Source organism: Rhea pennata, chromosome 3 (assembly GCF_028389875.1).
Source record: "Rhea pennata isolate bPtePen1 chromosome 3, bPtePen1.pri, whole genome shotgun sequence".
NCBI classification, from domain to species: Eukaryota; Metazoa; Chordata; class Aves; order Rheiformes; family Rheidae; genus Rhea; species Rhea pennata.
The window spans coordinates 26019399-26034274 of NC_084665.1; the positions used below are offsets into that span (position 1 = coordinate 26019399).

Genomic DNA, 14876 nt, shown 5'->3' on the forward strand with positions numbered 1-14876 from the left:
GCACACTCCCACAGTGACTCAACCAGTGCTTTACAGCCAGCCCTTCTGTGTTTTTTCATTGTTGTTGGTGGTGGGTTTTTTAAAGGTATTTTCCTGAGGAGAACTTTAATCATCCAAAAAGTCCCCAACACACGTCTCAGGGTTACCCCCACCACAGTATGTACCAACAGGCATTCTGCAATCACATTAAAGGGCACAGAGCAATTCCTGATCAGAAGAGGAACCCTTAATCTTGTTTACTTCCCTTTACTTCTTCTTAGAAGAAACTTTTATCTCTATTTTCTTTTTAAAATAAATAATCTAAGAAGAATCTTTGTGTGCCACCACTGTGGCTCTGGGCTTTAAACACTGACATTTCTGGAAATAGGTTGTAACAGCTGACAGCATCTACAGGGCACCAGCTGGCTTTTATGGCTAGATGAGCTCAGTTTACTTCCTACCAGCAGTTTTCCACAGCAAAGACCCACAGCCAGCTGGACATGATGGAAGGGGACACTTGTAAGGGCATTAGCCCACCTGCCTCTAAACCATCTTCAACAGGAGCTTAGCCTGAGTAAATATGGGGAAAAAATTAGCGTCACTGCCAAACAGAGCTCCGACAAACACATTGACTGCATATGGGGCATCAGATAGAGATCAACACTATCACTGAGCAATGGGCCCTCCCTGCAGAGGGCCAGGATACAGAAGACAACTCTTCCCTCCACCCAGAAGGATTTCCCTGCCTACTGCCCTGTTGGCACCAAAAACTTCCCCTCCTGCCATGTCAAGTCCTGTGACCTGAGCTGGCAGGGAGCTATGCTACAGAGCTGCCAGCCAGAGAAGGCCCAGGACAGTGAGGCACCAAGAGAGACCATCCAGCTTCCCCTCTTCCCTGGTACGCCAAGGACCAAAGCAGACCCACAGCAGAGACACCATCCTGCACAAGCAGCACACTGGGAGCATCACCCGGGTTTCATTTCTCTCGGTGGGACTCTTCCCTTCACAAAATGATTTAAGAGAAGCAATATGCATAGTAGGTGCTGAACTTTTTGGCCTTCACTGTGTTATAAGAACATTTGTCATCAGGGTAAAATCACAAGCGAGCCAGAGACGCTCAGATACTGAGTGCAGGGCCAGGGCTGCTTAGGTGCCTGGGACGGAGCGCAGGACAAACCAGCTCTGCCAAAGCAGGATACCCCGGCTTCAGGCCGGGCCCAGCTGCTCCTGGCCCTGGGCTTTTCAGTTGGCCCAGCATTTAATTCTCAAGCCTGTAGACACCCTGCTGCAAGAACAGGACCCAAGATTCAAGAACAGATCAAACAGGGGACACGGGGAGAGACTATTTCTTATAGCTGTGTAGGGAAAAATACCCACTAGTCAGTCAGTGCGCGGTGAGACCACACAGAGCCTGAAACAGCTTGAAGTAAATTCAGATACGCTCAGTTTGTCGTATGCAGTATCAGCTGTTTGACCAGAACAGCCAACAGTGACTCCTCGAGTGCATTTAAGCACCTAGTTATCTCCAGTACCCAAATCTATGAGTACTTCTCCATCAGCTGCAACACCACCTAGCACTTCTCCTTACAGTTTCTTGATGCAGGTAGGTGTTTTCACTACAAACTCTACTCTTCCTCATTAGCCAAAGACACACAAAGCTAAGTCTGATGAACCTGATATCAAGCAAATGAGTCCTCCTTACACCACTTGTGCTATTCATACTTGTTTAAAATTCTCCCTTATTTAATTCAGACAGGATGATGCAGTAGTGCTTCTTGTCTTATGGAGGGGACACATGCAGGGATCTTTCTGCTGAAGTTTGGCCGAGTTCAGCACAGAGAAGCATGGGGTATTCCTGTCTTCTCTCTTGCAATTCCCCTGGGCGAGGAAAGGCTGAGCAGGCCCTCCAAGCGCTCACAGCAGGCTGCAGCACAAAGCACCCCACGCACATTTCTCTAGAAATCTTAAGAGGATGAAAGTAGGCTGAAGATGTGACAGGGGGCAACTTTATTTAGGCTGGCAAAGCTGAAGCTGTTAGCTCAGAATGAGGAGGCGGAGCCAGGAGAAAATAAACCTCACACTTCACTACTGTCATATAAGGCTTCAAAGTTCAGCAAAAACAGAGAAGCTACTTTTCAAAGCAACCAAGCAACTGCTAGCAACAGCAGAGAGCTTCTGACTGAGCCAGAAATAAACAATTGGAAAAGTTTCAAAACACAGTCCAGATGCACACTGCATCTTTTACAGTGTCCAGGCACATCAAGATCCAAGGTTTGTGCCAACTTACCGCGGAAGCAGATAGCTACAGAACCCACATCTGGACGCAATCTGCTCCAACCGCCCACATGAGAAGTATGGCTCCCTCAAGCAGCACTGTCCTTTCTGAGTACTATCAGGGCTCAAAAAGACAGCTCAGCCTTACAAGCGCAGAGTGCCAAGCCAGTAACACCCTTTTAGAAGTACCAGTTCTCCAGCACCCAACGAGAGATGACTAAAGATTAGACCATGAAGATGGAAGTGATGAGGAGCTCTCTCCTGGCTCTTCCTAGCTGTAAGAGAGACTGTAGCTATTCAGCAGGACCTTCTTGTCCGTATGTCTGTTACTAAGTCGGGCAAGCTGTGGCCAAGCTTGCAAGAGGCAAAGAACGGCACCGAAAGGTTATCAATATTCCAGTCATCTTGCTGTGACTGGATAAAGAAACTTTCTCACACTAAAAAGCAGTTACTCCCAGACCAGGAAGATATCCACCAGGCAAGAGAACCAGGATGGGCACAGGACTCCAGCAGTGACAAATATCAGCTACTGATAAGATGCGCAGAAGGCACAATACAGAAGCTATTAAATCACCTCCTCCCCCCTGAGGCACTTCTGTATTGCTCTATCCTTCCTCATTTAACGACACTACTTGGTGGGGGGAGGCCTTTTAATACACTGCATGGCCCTGACTGCTACCTCGCATGAGCCGGGATGGGTGCACTTAAGTCAATGACAGCAAGTTATACTCATCTGTCACAGACCACACTCTGCAAGATTCCCTGAGGATGGATGCACTGTGCCACTTCCTCCTCCAACGTTTTGCTCTCTTCACTTTATTAAAGGGGATATAGCATGAATAAAATTCCCATTGCACCTTTTGGTCCACTATTCCCTTTCTTGGGCATAAGCACTTTTGATCCTTGCTTTAAACAGATGTGGTGAATGCACCATTACTCCCCTGATTTACAACTGAGCAAAGAAATACCCTGGAGAAGACAGCAGGAGGAATGCCTCTGGTTGGGCACTGATGAGCAGACCATGTAAGCAGAGAGATACAAAGCCAGCACAGTCACACAGAGCAAGAGATCCATGCAGATCTCTTCAGGGCCCCCTGGAATCTAACACCAGCAGGTTTTTATGAGTGGCTAGCAATCTCCTAACAGCAGCTCCCTCGGTGCACGCAGAAAGGGTAGCTCAGTATTTAACTCATGGCCACACAAAAATGTTTCAAGATGCATCTAGTGCAAAAGCAGTTATGCAGAACTTAATTCTGCACCAAGAAAGATTATGGAAGTGTTTTATAGTAAGTCCCACAGTAAAAGCTAATCGCACGAGCCAGCAAGCAGCTCAATTAAAATGACATCTTGCTAAGCTGCGCTGCACGAGTCAGCCTTTGAATGAAGGCTCACAGAGGGCTGTAGTACTAGGCTTTGCTTTTCTTGGTATCCAAGCAACACTGCTAAGCCTGTCAGCACACAAATTACAATCAGCACCTTGCATCAAGAGGCAGAGAAGAGAACCAGAGAGAAACACGCACACACTGGGATTCTCAGCTCAGGCACGCTTGAAGAGATTGATCTGACACTCAGGAGGGGGAATCGGCAGGAAACGGCATCTCTTATCTGGTAACTGCCTGACCTTGGAAACCAAGTCACAGGCCTCACTATGTCTGCTTAAGGAGGCTGATGCTGAATACCAAAGTCTCAGGGCTGGAAAAAAAAATATTACATACACACACGCGTGCACACACACACACAAAATGAGCAAATTTAACCAGGTGCTGTTAGAAAGATTCTCCCCACTCCTCCCCCAGAAAATCCACCCCGCGCCCGTCCAGCACGACACTGCCAGGCTCTGCAAGGACAGAGGCAGCATGCCGGCCACCTCCAAAGCGCGTGTATTCTGACGGTCCTCCCACTCACTATCGCTACACACTTCGCATACTCAACACCTCACAAGTGAAAACTTCAGGTTTTATACTGGGAGGTGTAGGGGGAGCTTTTAATTTTCTTTACATTAACCTGTTATTGGCCTACCGTCCCAGCAGATGCACGCTATTCTTACACTAAAGACAACAAGTAGGAATGATGGAAAAAAGACAGGCTTGCCCCATTCCCTCCCCTGCTTAAGCCTTCTCAGGAATTCTCATAAACATTTTTCAAAATTAGCATCCAGACATTGAAAGACTCAGCCAAATCTTTAAAAATCCATCGCCAAAGGAACTTCAGATCACATCAAATGTTATAATCCGGAGATTTCAGTCATTCTACTGCTCCCTTCCCTCCCCAAAAGACAAAAATGGAAAAAAAAAATCCTTCCAGCATTTTCAAAAAGCTTTGTCAGTGAGAACTATATTTCAAGGATCACAGCTGATGTTACTGCCGGTGCGCGGAGCGCGGCACGCAGTCGGGAGCGGCATTCGGTGCACGCCGCAGCCCTCGTCGTGCAGGGGGGCCCACGTCCAGCACCGAGTCTCACATACCACACATACCTACCCTTGCTCGCGCAGCCCACGTTCCCCCTCCCGCCCCACAACAGCTCCTGCACTTCACATACTTGCAGCAGAGCACCACAGCCCCTCTCAGGCTCCGAAATTCCCACCAGCAGAGCCGGCTGCCCAAACTGCTGCTGGGCCCTGGCAGGACCAGCAGCTCCCAGGGCAGGAAGGAGGCAGAGGGGCTGCAGGACAGCCAGCTGGCAGGCACCTCCGAGCAGGCAGCCCTCCCTCACGTGCTACCTGCCACACTCCTTTGGATCTTCCTCCCAGCCTAATCTGCGAGAGGGGGCAGCAGCAGCAAGCAAAGCACAGCAGAGACTCCAGGAGCTGTTTCATTTTTTAAAAATCACATTTGGTCATACGTGCAAGACACACTGGGTACACAACTGCTCTCAGGGTCCAACTTCGCCCTCCCCTGGTGTTTTAGGATGACATACATTAACTGGACTTCCTGAACCTCTGGTGCTCTCGCTGCGTTATCAGCCTAAAAATTAAAACATTCTTGGCTTTTCTGGGCTTGAGTAGGAAAAACATTATTTTGCTTGAGTGTTTAACTAAAACATGAATGTCTCTGTACAAAGCACAGGTGCAGGCTTGGAAACAAAACCAGGAACAGGACTTGGCTGGGCAAGCATTAGACAAACATAGTACAGAACTTAAGTTTCACAAGCTGTTAACAAGCTGTGACAATGTCTGGCAGAGAAAACCTAAAGAAGGGAGCAGGAACCGTGTAGGAAGATACTTAGCTGGGCACTCTGGGTCGAATCCTCACATGATGCAAATTACCAGGGCAGGAGGCAAAGTCAGCATTGCTGGAATTAATGCCAGCTGACACTTGTGAACTTGTGCACTCAGCACCCAAGTTCCTACTGACAAATCTAATTGACTTGGCAACTTGTTGATTAACACCTTGGAGACTCTCTAAGCTGTTTACACTCACCTTCAGCTGTAAACATCTCAAGCAGCATCCAGGAAAGGCAATATATTAAACAGTGCTCCAGTGGAACAAGACACAGACATGTGAAAGGATACATCCCCAGGATAACTGCTTCAAGGCATTTGATAGGTAAGGACTCCCTGGTCATCTCTCTTGCCGTCTCCATTAACCTAGGATGGAAACAAAAAGGTTTTCAGTAAGAACAGTTGACAGGACAAAAGGATCCTCACGTAGACCAAGAACCAGAAACCTCTGGTTCTCATCTTAGTGAGCGACAGTGAACATGATTCTCCTCTTCAGTGACTTGCTGGAGTCCCGTTGACTTCTGGAGGATGACTGAAAAAATAAGTGTCAGTTTGGCACCCCAGTGCCTTCCATGCCTTGACAAAGGGCTGGAAAAATGCATTGCTCTCTGCCTTCCTCAGGAACTCCACATAAGCATCACTCCTGGACTGTAACACAACACCTTGCTGAGCTGCAAGATGGTAATTGTGCAGACTCACACATCAGGATCAATTTAGCTCATTTCTAAAACACCTCTGCCTCCTCTGGAAAAAAAAGCAGAGGAGGGGAAGGTTATATGACCATATCCTCCCCTCTTCCACAAGCCTATGGCTATAGGTGCAGACAAGATACAGTAATTTAAAAATTTTAAGTTTTTTTCTTTTTTTTATCACTAAAGCCTATTCTGCAGTGGTGTGCAGCATCTGTGCTGCTAGAGCTTTCTGCAAACTGGGCTGTCATCTTGCCTCTGCTACCCCTTTGCAACAGACAAGGAAAATGTTTAAAAAAAAAAAAAAAAAAAAAAAAACAGAATGCAGAAAACCACGTATCGTCAGGATCTTGGCAAGTCCACAAAGTTTAGTTATGACCTGGAACCTGTCTCTGAAGTAGTCTTAGGTGGCAGAGCAACATTGTGACAAAAAAATAGTAATCTAATTTCAGCTCAGCTGAAAAAGGGCTGTCTTGCCAGGCCTCTAACACTGTACTATCAGCCATCGAGGACCTCCACTCCTTTTTATAAAACACACACCCTGCTCTGGAAGGAGATAAAAAGAGGCCAGAAGGAGTCAGATGTAATGGTAACCAAAAAGCTAAAAAAAATAATAATAATAATTAAAAAGAAAAAGAGGATGAGTTTTATTTTTAAGTCCTTTCTAACCCTACTTTTGCCCCCAGAAATAACTTTACAAAGAGATCCCTGCACTAAGCAAACACTATATTAAATGATAAAAATCATTGTACTAAAGATGGTGATAAAAATACGCATCTCATACCATTACTTTTTTTTCCTCCACTGACTTGCCTGTCTCATGCATTTTAAACCTTACCCTCAGTGCAAACGACAACACAGCTTGCTGTGTTATTACTGCCTGCCACAGCGATTCTGTACCCGACTTACCCAAGTTGGAAATTATCTTTTCATTTGCAAACAATAGCCCTTTACACCCGCCTGCAGCGCGGAGGACCAAGCGGAGCTGCTCTGCCTGCTACGGGCTCGCAGTCGGCAGCAGAAGTCTCCCCGCTGGAAGCAACTAACGGCGGCGGCAAGCGCCCGCGACGGGGCCCCTCCGCCTGCCCCACCGCGCCTGCCGCTGACCCTCACGTCAGGCAGAAGAGCAGTACGCGAGGAGAGTTCACAGGAGAGCCACAAACAACAGGATCCACCGGATTTCTTAACTTTCAACTTCAGGACAAAAATGTCACCGCTCTAAGCGTGGCAGAGCGCAGCATCAGAGGCAGGGGGAAGCCTAAGCTGCAGAGTTTCAAGCCGTTTAGTACGGTGAAAGGCACCGACAGGAGATAAAGGAGCTACAAAACAGCAGAGCAGCTACTGCTATCTTGCATCTTATCAATACAAGTTTGTTCCAATGGCAAAAGCACTTCTATCACATGCTGAATAGAGCAACAGATCTGTAACATTCTCCCTTTGTGTGAGAAAGCAGCAGCAGATGTTCAAACGTCTTCTCGAGTCTATTGTCTGGCAATGGTACAAGCCAATTTTTCTTTACAGCTCCATCAGGATTCCTTAATAACATGGTGTGTGCAAACGGTATTTTTTTCTTCTGTGTTATTTAGTTGCATAATGCCCACATGACTGCTTCTACTGCGCTCTTTTATTGCGACTGATCATCCATTATATCTGCAGTCACAGAATTTGTCCATCTTTACAGAATCACTTCTGAGCTGCAATTTCTCAAAGCCCCTAGAATCTACCCAAACATCATTTTTTGCTAGAACTACAGAACCTGGTTTGAGGAACAAATATCTCTGTCCTGCCCAAAGTAACCAGGGGGGATCTAAGCAAGTGTGGGGTTGTGCTGTTCCCTCCAGTTAACTGTGAATTGATCAGCTGGACCTATGAGTGGGCCTATTGGTCGAGGGAGGTGATCCTCCCCCGCTCCAGGTTGGGAGGGACCTCTGGAGATCACTTAGCCCAAGCCCCCTGCAGGGTCACCTGGGGCACATTTCCCAGGACCCTGTCCAGACAGCTTTTGGACATCTCCAAGGATGGAGACTCCACAACCTTTCTGGGCAACCTGCTCCAGTGCTCTCACTCTCACAGTAGAGAAATTTTTCCTCATATTCATATTCCTGTGTTTCAGTTTGTATCCATTGCCTCCCATCCTATCACTGGGCACCACTGAAAAGAGTCTGACCCTGTTCTCTTTACACCCTCCTTTCAGATACTTACACACATTGATAAGATCCTCCCTCAGTCTTTTCTTCTGCAAGCTGAACAGGCCCACGTCTCACAGCCCTTCCTCATATTAGAGATGCTCCAATTCCTTCATCATCTTCATAGCCCTATGCTGGACCCTCTCCAGTAGAGCCATGTCTCTCTCATACTGGGGAGCCCACAACTGGACACAGCATTCCAGGTGTGGTCTAACCAGGGCTGAGTAGAGGGGGAGGATCACCTCCCTTGACCGACAGGTTCACTCATAGGTCCAGCTGATCAATTCACAATTAACTGGAGGGAACAGCAAAACCCCACACTTGCTTAGATCCTCCCTGGTTACTTTGGGCAGGACAGAGATACTATTTCCTCATTTGTGGCTCAAATCTGTACCCTTGCACAGAAGCTTGCAGAGAGTTCACAGTTCATTGTAAAGCCTGTAACACAAGTTTGTTAGTGTTTAATAGCTATAGATATTGCTAAATACCCATAAATACATTTTTTCAGAAGCTCTTAGATGTTTTGTGTTTAGGAGTTTAAAGAATGACAGTTTCACCTAAAGATGCCCATTTTTATCACAATTGTTGTACCAGCAAAAATTGTAATGTAGTTTTTGCCAGCACGATCCTTTGCAGGAAGGAAAAATAGACCTATCAGTGAATGTTTGACACACTCGTATCGCATACATACTCTTATTGTGTAGAGCAGCAGAAGTCCATACAGTGAACTTCACTTCTCTAGTACAAAAGGGTACATCAGTAAGACTCTGCTAAGGACACTGTCCTGAGACAAGATACCTGTATATTATACTAGCAAAACACTCCTAAAGTGGATCTAGCTACACTTGTAATTCTGGATTTTGTGCAAGTGCAGCAAACCCGGGCAAGAAAACATCCATTTTCAGAAGCAGTTTGCCTGTACAACAGGGACAACACACAGTTTGTCGGATGACATCTCAACCATCCTGTCTTACAAAGCTATGTCAACAAAAATGTAACATTTTCAAAAGTGTTATCTCTAGTCTAGACAAACCTAAAGGGTGTCTGACAGTCTAGATGCAAGCTGATAGTTAACAGCGACTTTTTCCTCAACAGAGATTTTAAATATTGAATCATGTCAAGCCTGTCTCCCTTAATATTATGAGTCATCTATAGATAATTTATGCTCTTCTTCCTAAGCCCAGTCAGGCATTTTTATTCCCTCATGGATCACACTGACACTGATAGTAAATCCCCATAATATCTAGTCCTCCCTCCATAATAGAAATGCTCATTAATATGCCCCAGCTGTTTTAGGACACTTTCGCATGAATTTATGAATATTCCATTTCCCAACCCAACTTGTTTATGACCAGACATTGCTCTTCTGAAGAAAGGCAGCCAAAGATATTGTAATACTTTCATTAGCTCCAAGCCTTTATAATACCAAATAAGCAATATGTTTAGTATCAACAAACCAAGGATCTTGGAACAGCCTCCACTTCCAACAGTCAAGGGAAAATGAAGGCACTCAGCATCTTGCTGGACTGCCTTGCTAACACAAACTTGGTCATGCAGGTGCACTGCTGTGTTATTCAACCGACAAGAGCGAGAAATCCTACACTCTTCCTGCACTGCTCCCTAGGCTGGGGCTAGGACTTGGCTAGTAACAACAAGAGCAACAAATGATAGAGGCTCTTGTCAGCATTTGGAGGAACTTCAGCATTCTTGCTCCCAGTGCAGTCCTCTCCTAGACTACAGCGAGGCTTGGTGAGGACGGTGGAACAGCTCTCTCATTTCACTCTTCTTCCTCCCCTATATTGCTTTCCACTCAGCATCATTCACACACCAGAGCAGATTTGTGAAAAGTAACCCTTGTTGTCTCAGCACAAGAAGCCCGTTGTTACTGTGCTAGAAGTTATAAAACATCTTCCAGACAAACTCCTCCAGCTTATGGTTCATACGCCAGGCGCCAGCACAGAACAAAGCGTCTCAAAGACGCAGTTCAGATTTCTTGCAAAACAGGCACCTCACAGGAGAGGAAAAAAAATATTGCAAGTGTGGGTGTTTTTTTAAACTCTGATGAAAAATGGACTAGCAAGGGGAGAAAAAAAAATCACCAAGAACTGCACAAGGAGATATCCTCAGCTGGTGCAGACAGACAGCCCTTTTGTCTCAGCTCAGACCCAAGATGATACAGGAAGGCCTTTAAGAATCTACAGGAAGATCAGAGTGGTTATTCCCTTTTCCACAGCTGGAGAAAACAAACAGTGTAAGCTCTCCAGCCCCACTGCAGTATGACAGATTTGGGGCTGTTAAGCATGCTCTTAACAGCTTCACTACTCTTAGCACTCCTGGTAGCTCCAACCCATTAGGCCAAGGAACAAACAAGGACAGGCAAGAATTAATGAATTTAATGCTGTCCACATCCAACATATGCCAGGTGGAGGCAACTGTGCCTGACAAACTGCCATCACAACCCCTAAACATTAGACCATTTCCAGGTGCTCTCTCTCAGGAGCTCTGCAGAAGTCATGTCACCACAGTCACTCACAGAAGTACTTATACAACACTACATGGAGAGAAATCAAATACTAAGGCAGGTAAATAGGGGAAATGTGACCACTTTGAAGAGGATCAAAAAGCACAGGTGCATCTCCAGAGGTGAACATTACATCAGCACACTTTCAGGAGGAAGTACACTTCTCTTAAGCCGGATCCATATCAAGTCTTGGAGAATGGACTTTTCAGGCAGTAAATTCTGAACAAAATCCATTTTCATCCTCCGTTTCCTTGGAAAAGGGTAATAGGAAAAAATTAAAAAATGAGAAGCCAGCCTGAAAATTGTTTTAAGTTTCTATAAACCCCTTCATCATTCAAGGCACAAGATTCCCTCTAAAAAAGTTCCACCTGGCAGTCAGTGAAAACTACATTAAAAAAAGGAAAGATTGCTGTCAGCAAGGTGAAAATCTGAAGTCTAGAACTGTGATGGAAACTGAGATTTACAGCAAAGACCATTAGATTAAAAACAGACAACTGGGGAGAAAGAGACAGCACAAACCACAGGAGTAATTACACTCTGCTTATCTGAATATCCCTCTAAATGAAAGCATGATGTTGTCAGCATCAATTCCTGCCCTAATCTGCCAAGTTTCTGGGTCCTGTTAAAGTGCTGTCATAATTATGATGCAGGTCTTACATGCAAGGGATCCCAAATCTGGCACCGGGCTCCCTTTACACACATTCATACTCATATTGCACATTTCATCATCAATCCAAGCATGAATCAACCACACAGAAGAAATAGCAAGATGAGCAGCAAAAAAGAAGGAAGGCCACAGCCTTAAATGATTCGTCATGATCCTCCAGGCAAAGGACTGACCCCAAGACAAGATCAAAATCCCTGCAGTGTTTTGACATCATCATCAGCAAAGGACATTACACCACAGCTAGAACGCCAGCACTTACACTGTGTCCATAAAAGCACCCTGGTGCCCCCAACCAAACCCCAACAGGCAGAGAGAGTTTTTCCAACGATGAATGTTCAGCTTTGGCCTGCAGCTATGCAGGTGCTCCCACCACGGCGCTGCTGAGTGAGACCAGCTCTTCGCTTGCTGGCTCTCAGTGGGTCCATTTGCCACCTGGCAGCAGGCAGGGACCCCCCTTGCAAAGGCAGCAACACGTACAGTTTGGCCTTGCCAAGGCAGCCTGTGGCACTGGTGAGACAGCCCTCCCATGCTACAGCGCTACACTGCTTCACGCCAGTTGACAGCCTTTGGTGTCTATCTGGGACACCGGACACGAGAGCACTTCTACAGACACTTACCCACTTAGAGGCCTGGTTTTTCTAATCTCGAAGAACTGAGTTCCTGTGTGATTGTATCTGAATTTTGTCTGTTAAGGGAAACAACGTAAGAAACAATCAAATAATAAAGTGAAGTTCAAAAGGTAAATTTCAATTCCGATTTCCTACTAAAAAAAATAAAACAAGCAGTAAAAGCTATTAATTCTCAGCATAGAGATGAAACACTGGCATATGAAACAGTTACGTGTTTTGCTTTCACATAAAAATCAGCATCATCTAGAAAGTCAGGCAGAAAAGGTCATTAGTCTAATACTAATTTAAACATACTAATTCAGCTTGGCATTTGATGGTTATGAATTCTCTTCCCCTCTAAGTCCCATTCTCTATTTGGTTAGGTCAGAGTTTGAAAAAAGTCTCCCCTTCAGGCTAGAGAAAGCATTTACAGTTTACCCAAACCAATCAACATCATTCATCATTTGAAAGAACTTACATTTCCTTATTAATTTTAAACTCAATCAGATGCATAGACCAACAGCAGAGCAGGTACAACACCTAGGAACTATAAATCATTCTCCAAAAAATACAATGCCCTTAAAATGTAAATAATTAATGCAACGGTAGTGCAGGGTTATTCTTCCAGTTGAATCAATTCCTAACACAGTCATGGTAACATTTATTGCCAGCAGAACTGAGGTAGCAATCCAGGGCAAAAATGGGTGACTCCGCAAAGGCAAAGGGTGCCTAGCAAAGCATGAATAGCACAGCTGCTAACTGTGTGACTGTGGCCTAAATACACCTCCAAATCAGATCAGGCACCTGGATGTTCAGAAATGACCTCAACTGGAGTTCAGAGTTCTCCAGAAATATCATTTCCCTTCCTGCCTGCCTTTAAAGTTTAATTCATGAGGGCCTTTCACGGAGTGCTCTGAACAAAATACATAGCTTCTTTCAGCCCTCAAAGGAAACCAAGACCCTGTTCCCTGCTCGAAACTTTGAAGCCTTTTTGAATATAGATCTAAACCCCATGTCTAAGGCCCATTTCTACTATCTACCAGAGTGCAGGATTTCAAGACCACCATGAAATAAATGAATTTGAGCTTCGCAGGACAGGGTCGCCTCTCCAGCACAACACCGCTGCTCCCCACGACGAGCAGGCTGAGCAGCAAGCCTCTTGTCCTTCCTGAGTGGCCAACGTGCAGCAGAGAAATGCCTTGCCCAGCACTAGCCATCTGCAGAGTGGGCTGGCTCTGGCCTTTTTCCCAGGGTTAGCTGCTGGCACTTTGATCTCAGCCACCACTCTGGCAAGCAAAAGGCTCCTGCAGATTTTGGATGCTCTTCCACTGGCCACCCATACCTTTTCCTAATCCCCACCAGGACATCATTCATTCCTCCATCCACTGCTCCTCCCCACAGATACCTTCAAAAACAAGAGGAGGAGGGTGGCACGGCAAGTTTAGAGAAAGGTAAACAGAAGAGCAGCCAGTGCAGCATTTGGGCCAGCACTCATTTCCTCTGACATTACCTGTAAGCAGCAGAGGCACTCAGGTTTTAAACATGGAGAAATAACAGAGCTGCAGCAGCAGGGGGGCTGGATAGGTAATGCACAGCTCCAACTAAACTCTCAGATGAGTTGGGACATGTAGAAGCAAGCCTCCCTTGCCATCTGCTCTGCCTCCTCAAACATGCAGCCTCTCTCAGAGGCTGGGCTCTCAGCCTCTGGGTGGAACGGAGACCTCTCCTCCAAGACCTCTCTTTCCTTCTCCCTCCCACTGTTCTTGCTTTCTCATGGAGAGTGTAAGGCTCTTTATGTGCTTCAGAAGAGGCTCAAAAATGAGGAGGAAAGTAAAGGAAACTCCCAGTCAGTTCCATCCACCCCTGCGTTATGGGCGAGACTGCCCACCTCCAGAGCCAGGATAGCTGACTACCCCCACACACCCCGATGACAAGCATCCCTCGCAAGCTGGGAACGTAACCAGCAAGCTCAGTCCTCAGGAAGCCCTTAAGGGCTGCCAGTGCAGAGAGTGAAAGGGTTTACAACAACAGTAGCTCTCCCTTAGTTGCTTTATGAGGAGATGCCATAATATTTCTCCAGGTACCACAATCTGATCAAAACAGCCTCATAAGCCAGCTTCAAAATGAACATTTCTATTATTATAGAAATGTCAGTTCAGTTAAACTCTTTGGTATCATTTAAAGGTAATTACACAGGCCAGACGATTGCTGTGACAAGCTCAGTGCTGTAGGTGCTACCACAAATCTTTAGTTGTACCGACAGAGGAGCCTTCTCGTTCCTGAAAAAAGCCCAGCCCTTGCAACCGGTGGATCAGTGTTTAAGTAAACCCCCCATTAGTTCATTAGGCTGCCCTCCACCCTGGGCACAAGGCAGCCTTCTCTCTGGAGGCCATGCGCTCGAGAAGGATACTGCAGCATCTTCATGTAGGTCTGTATCGCCTGAAGCCATTCTGGGATAGACATGGAGAGCCTGTAGTTTGGCACTGGCGGCACTGAAGGCTGAACACAAAGAAAAATGAAGAGGTTAGACAGTTACTGCTCCCTGCAGCGCAGGTAAGTGATTTACTGGGGCAGAGGCACGTGCTCAGCGCAATACAACATAGCGGCACAGATGGCTCGAACCCCACATGAACTCAAGCAACAGATAAAACAACTCCTCTTCCAACATGGGCTGTTGGTGCACCGAGACAGGCTGATTTCCGCTGCAATGACGAGACCAGGATAGGCCCCA

The 14876-nt window shown here is 46.2% G+C and overlaps 1 protein-coding gene across 2 annotated transcripts in view; it reads right to left on the reverse strand.

Moving 5' to 3' along the window:
• The window catches only part of VASH2 (vasohibin 2), a 37293-nt gene that overhangs the window by 15802 nt on the left and 6615 nt on the right, over positions 1-14876 (reverse strand). Inside the window, exons 2-4 of one of the 2 annotated variants that reach the window (XM_062573572.1) lie at positions 14556-14644; positions 12155-12211; positions 5766-5840 (exon numbers count right to left, since the gene is read on the reverse strand). In XM_062573572.1, the coding sequence (XP_062429556.1) occupies positions 5766-5840; positions 12155-12211; positions 14556-14644 (221 nt within the window). The remainder of the gene's footprint in view (positions 1-5765; positions 5841-12154; positions 12212-14555; positions 14645-14876) is intronic. The other variant, XM_062573573.1, reaches the window with a different exon arrangement.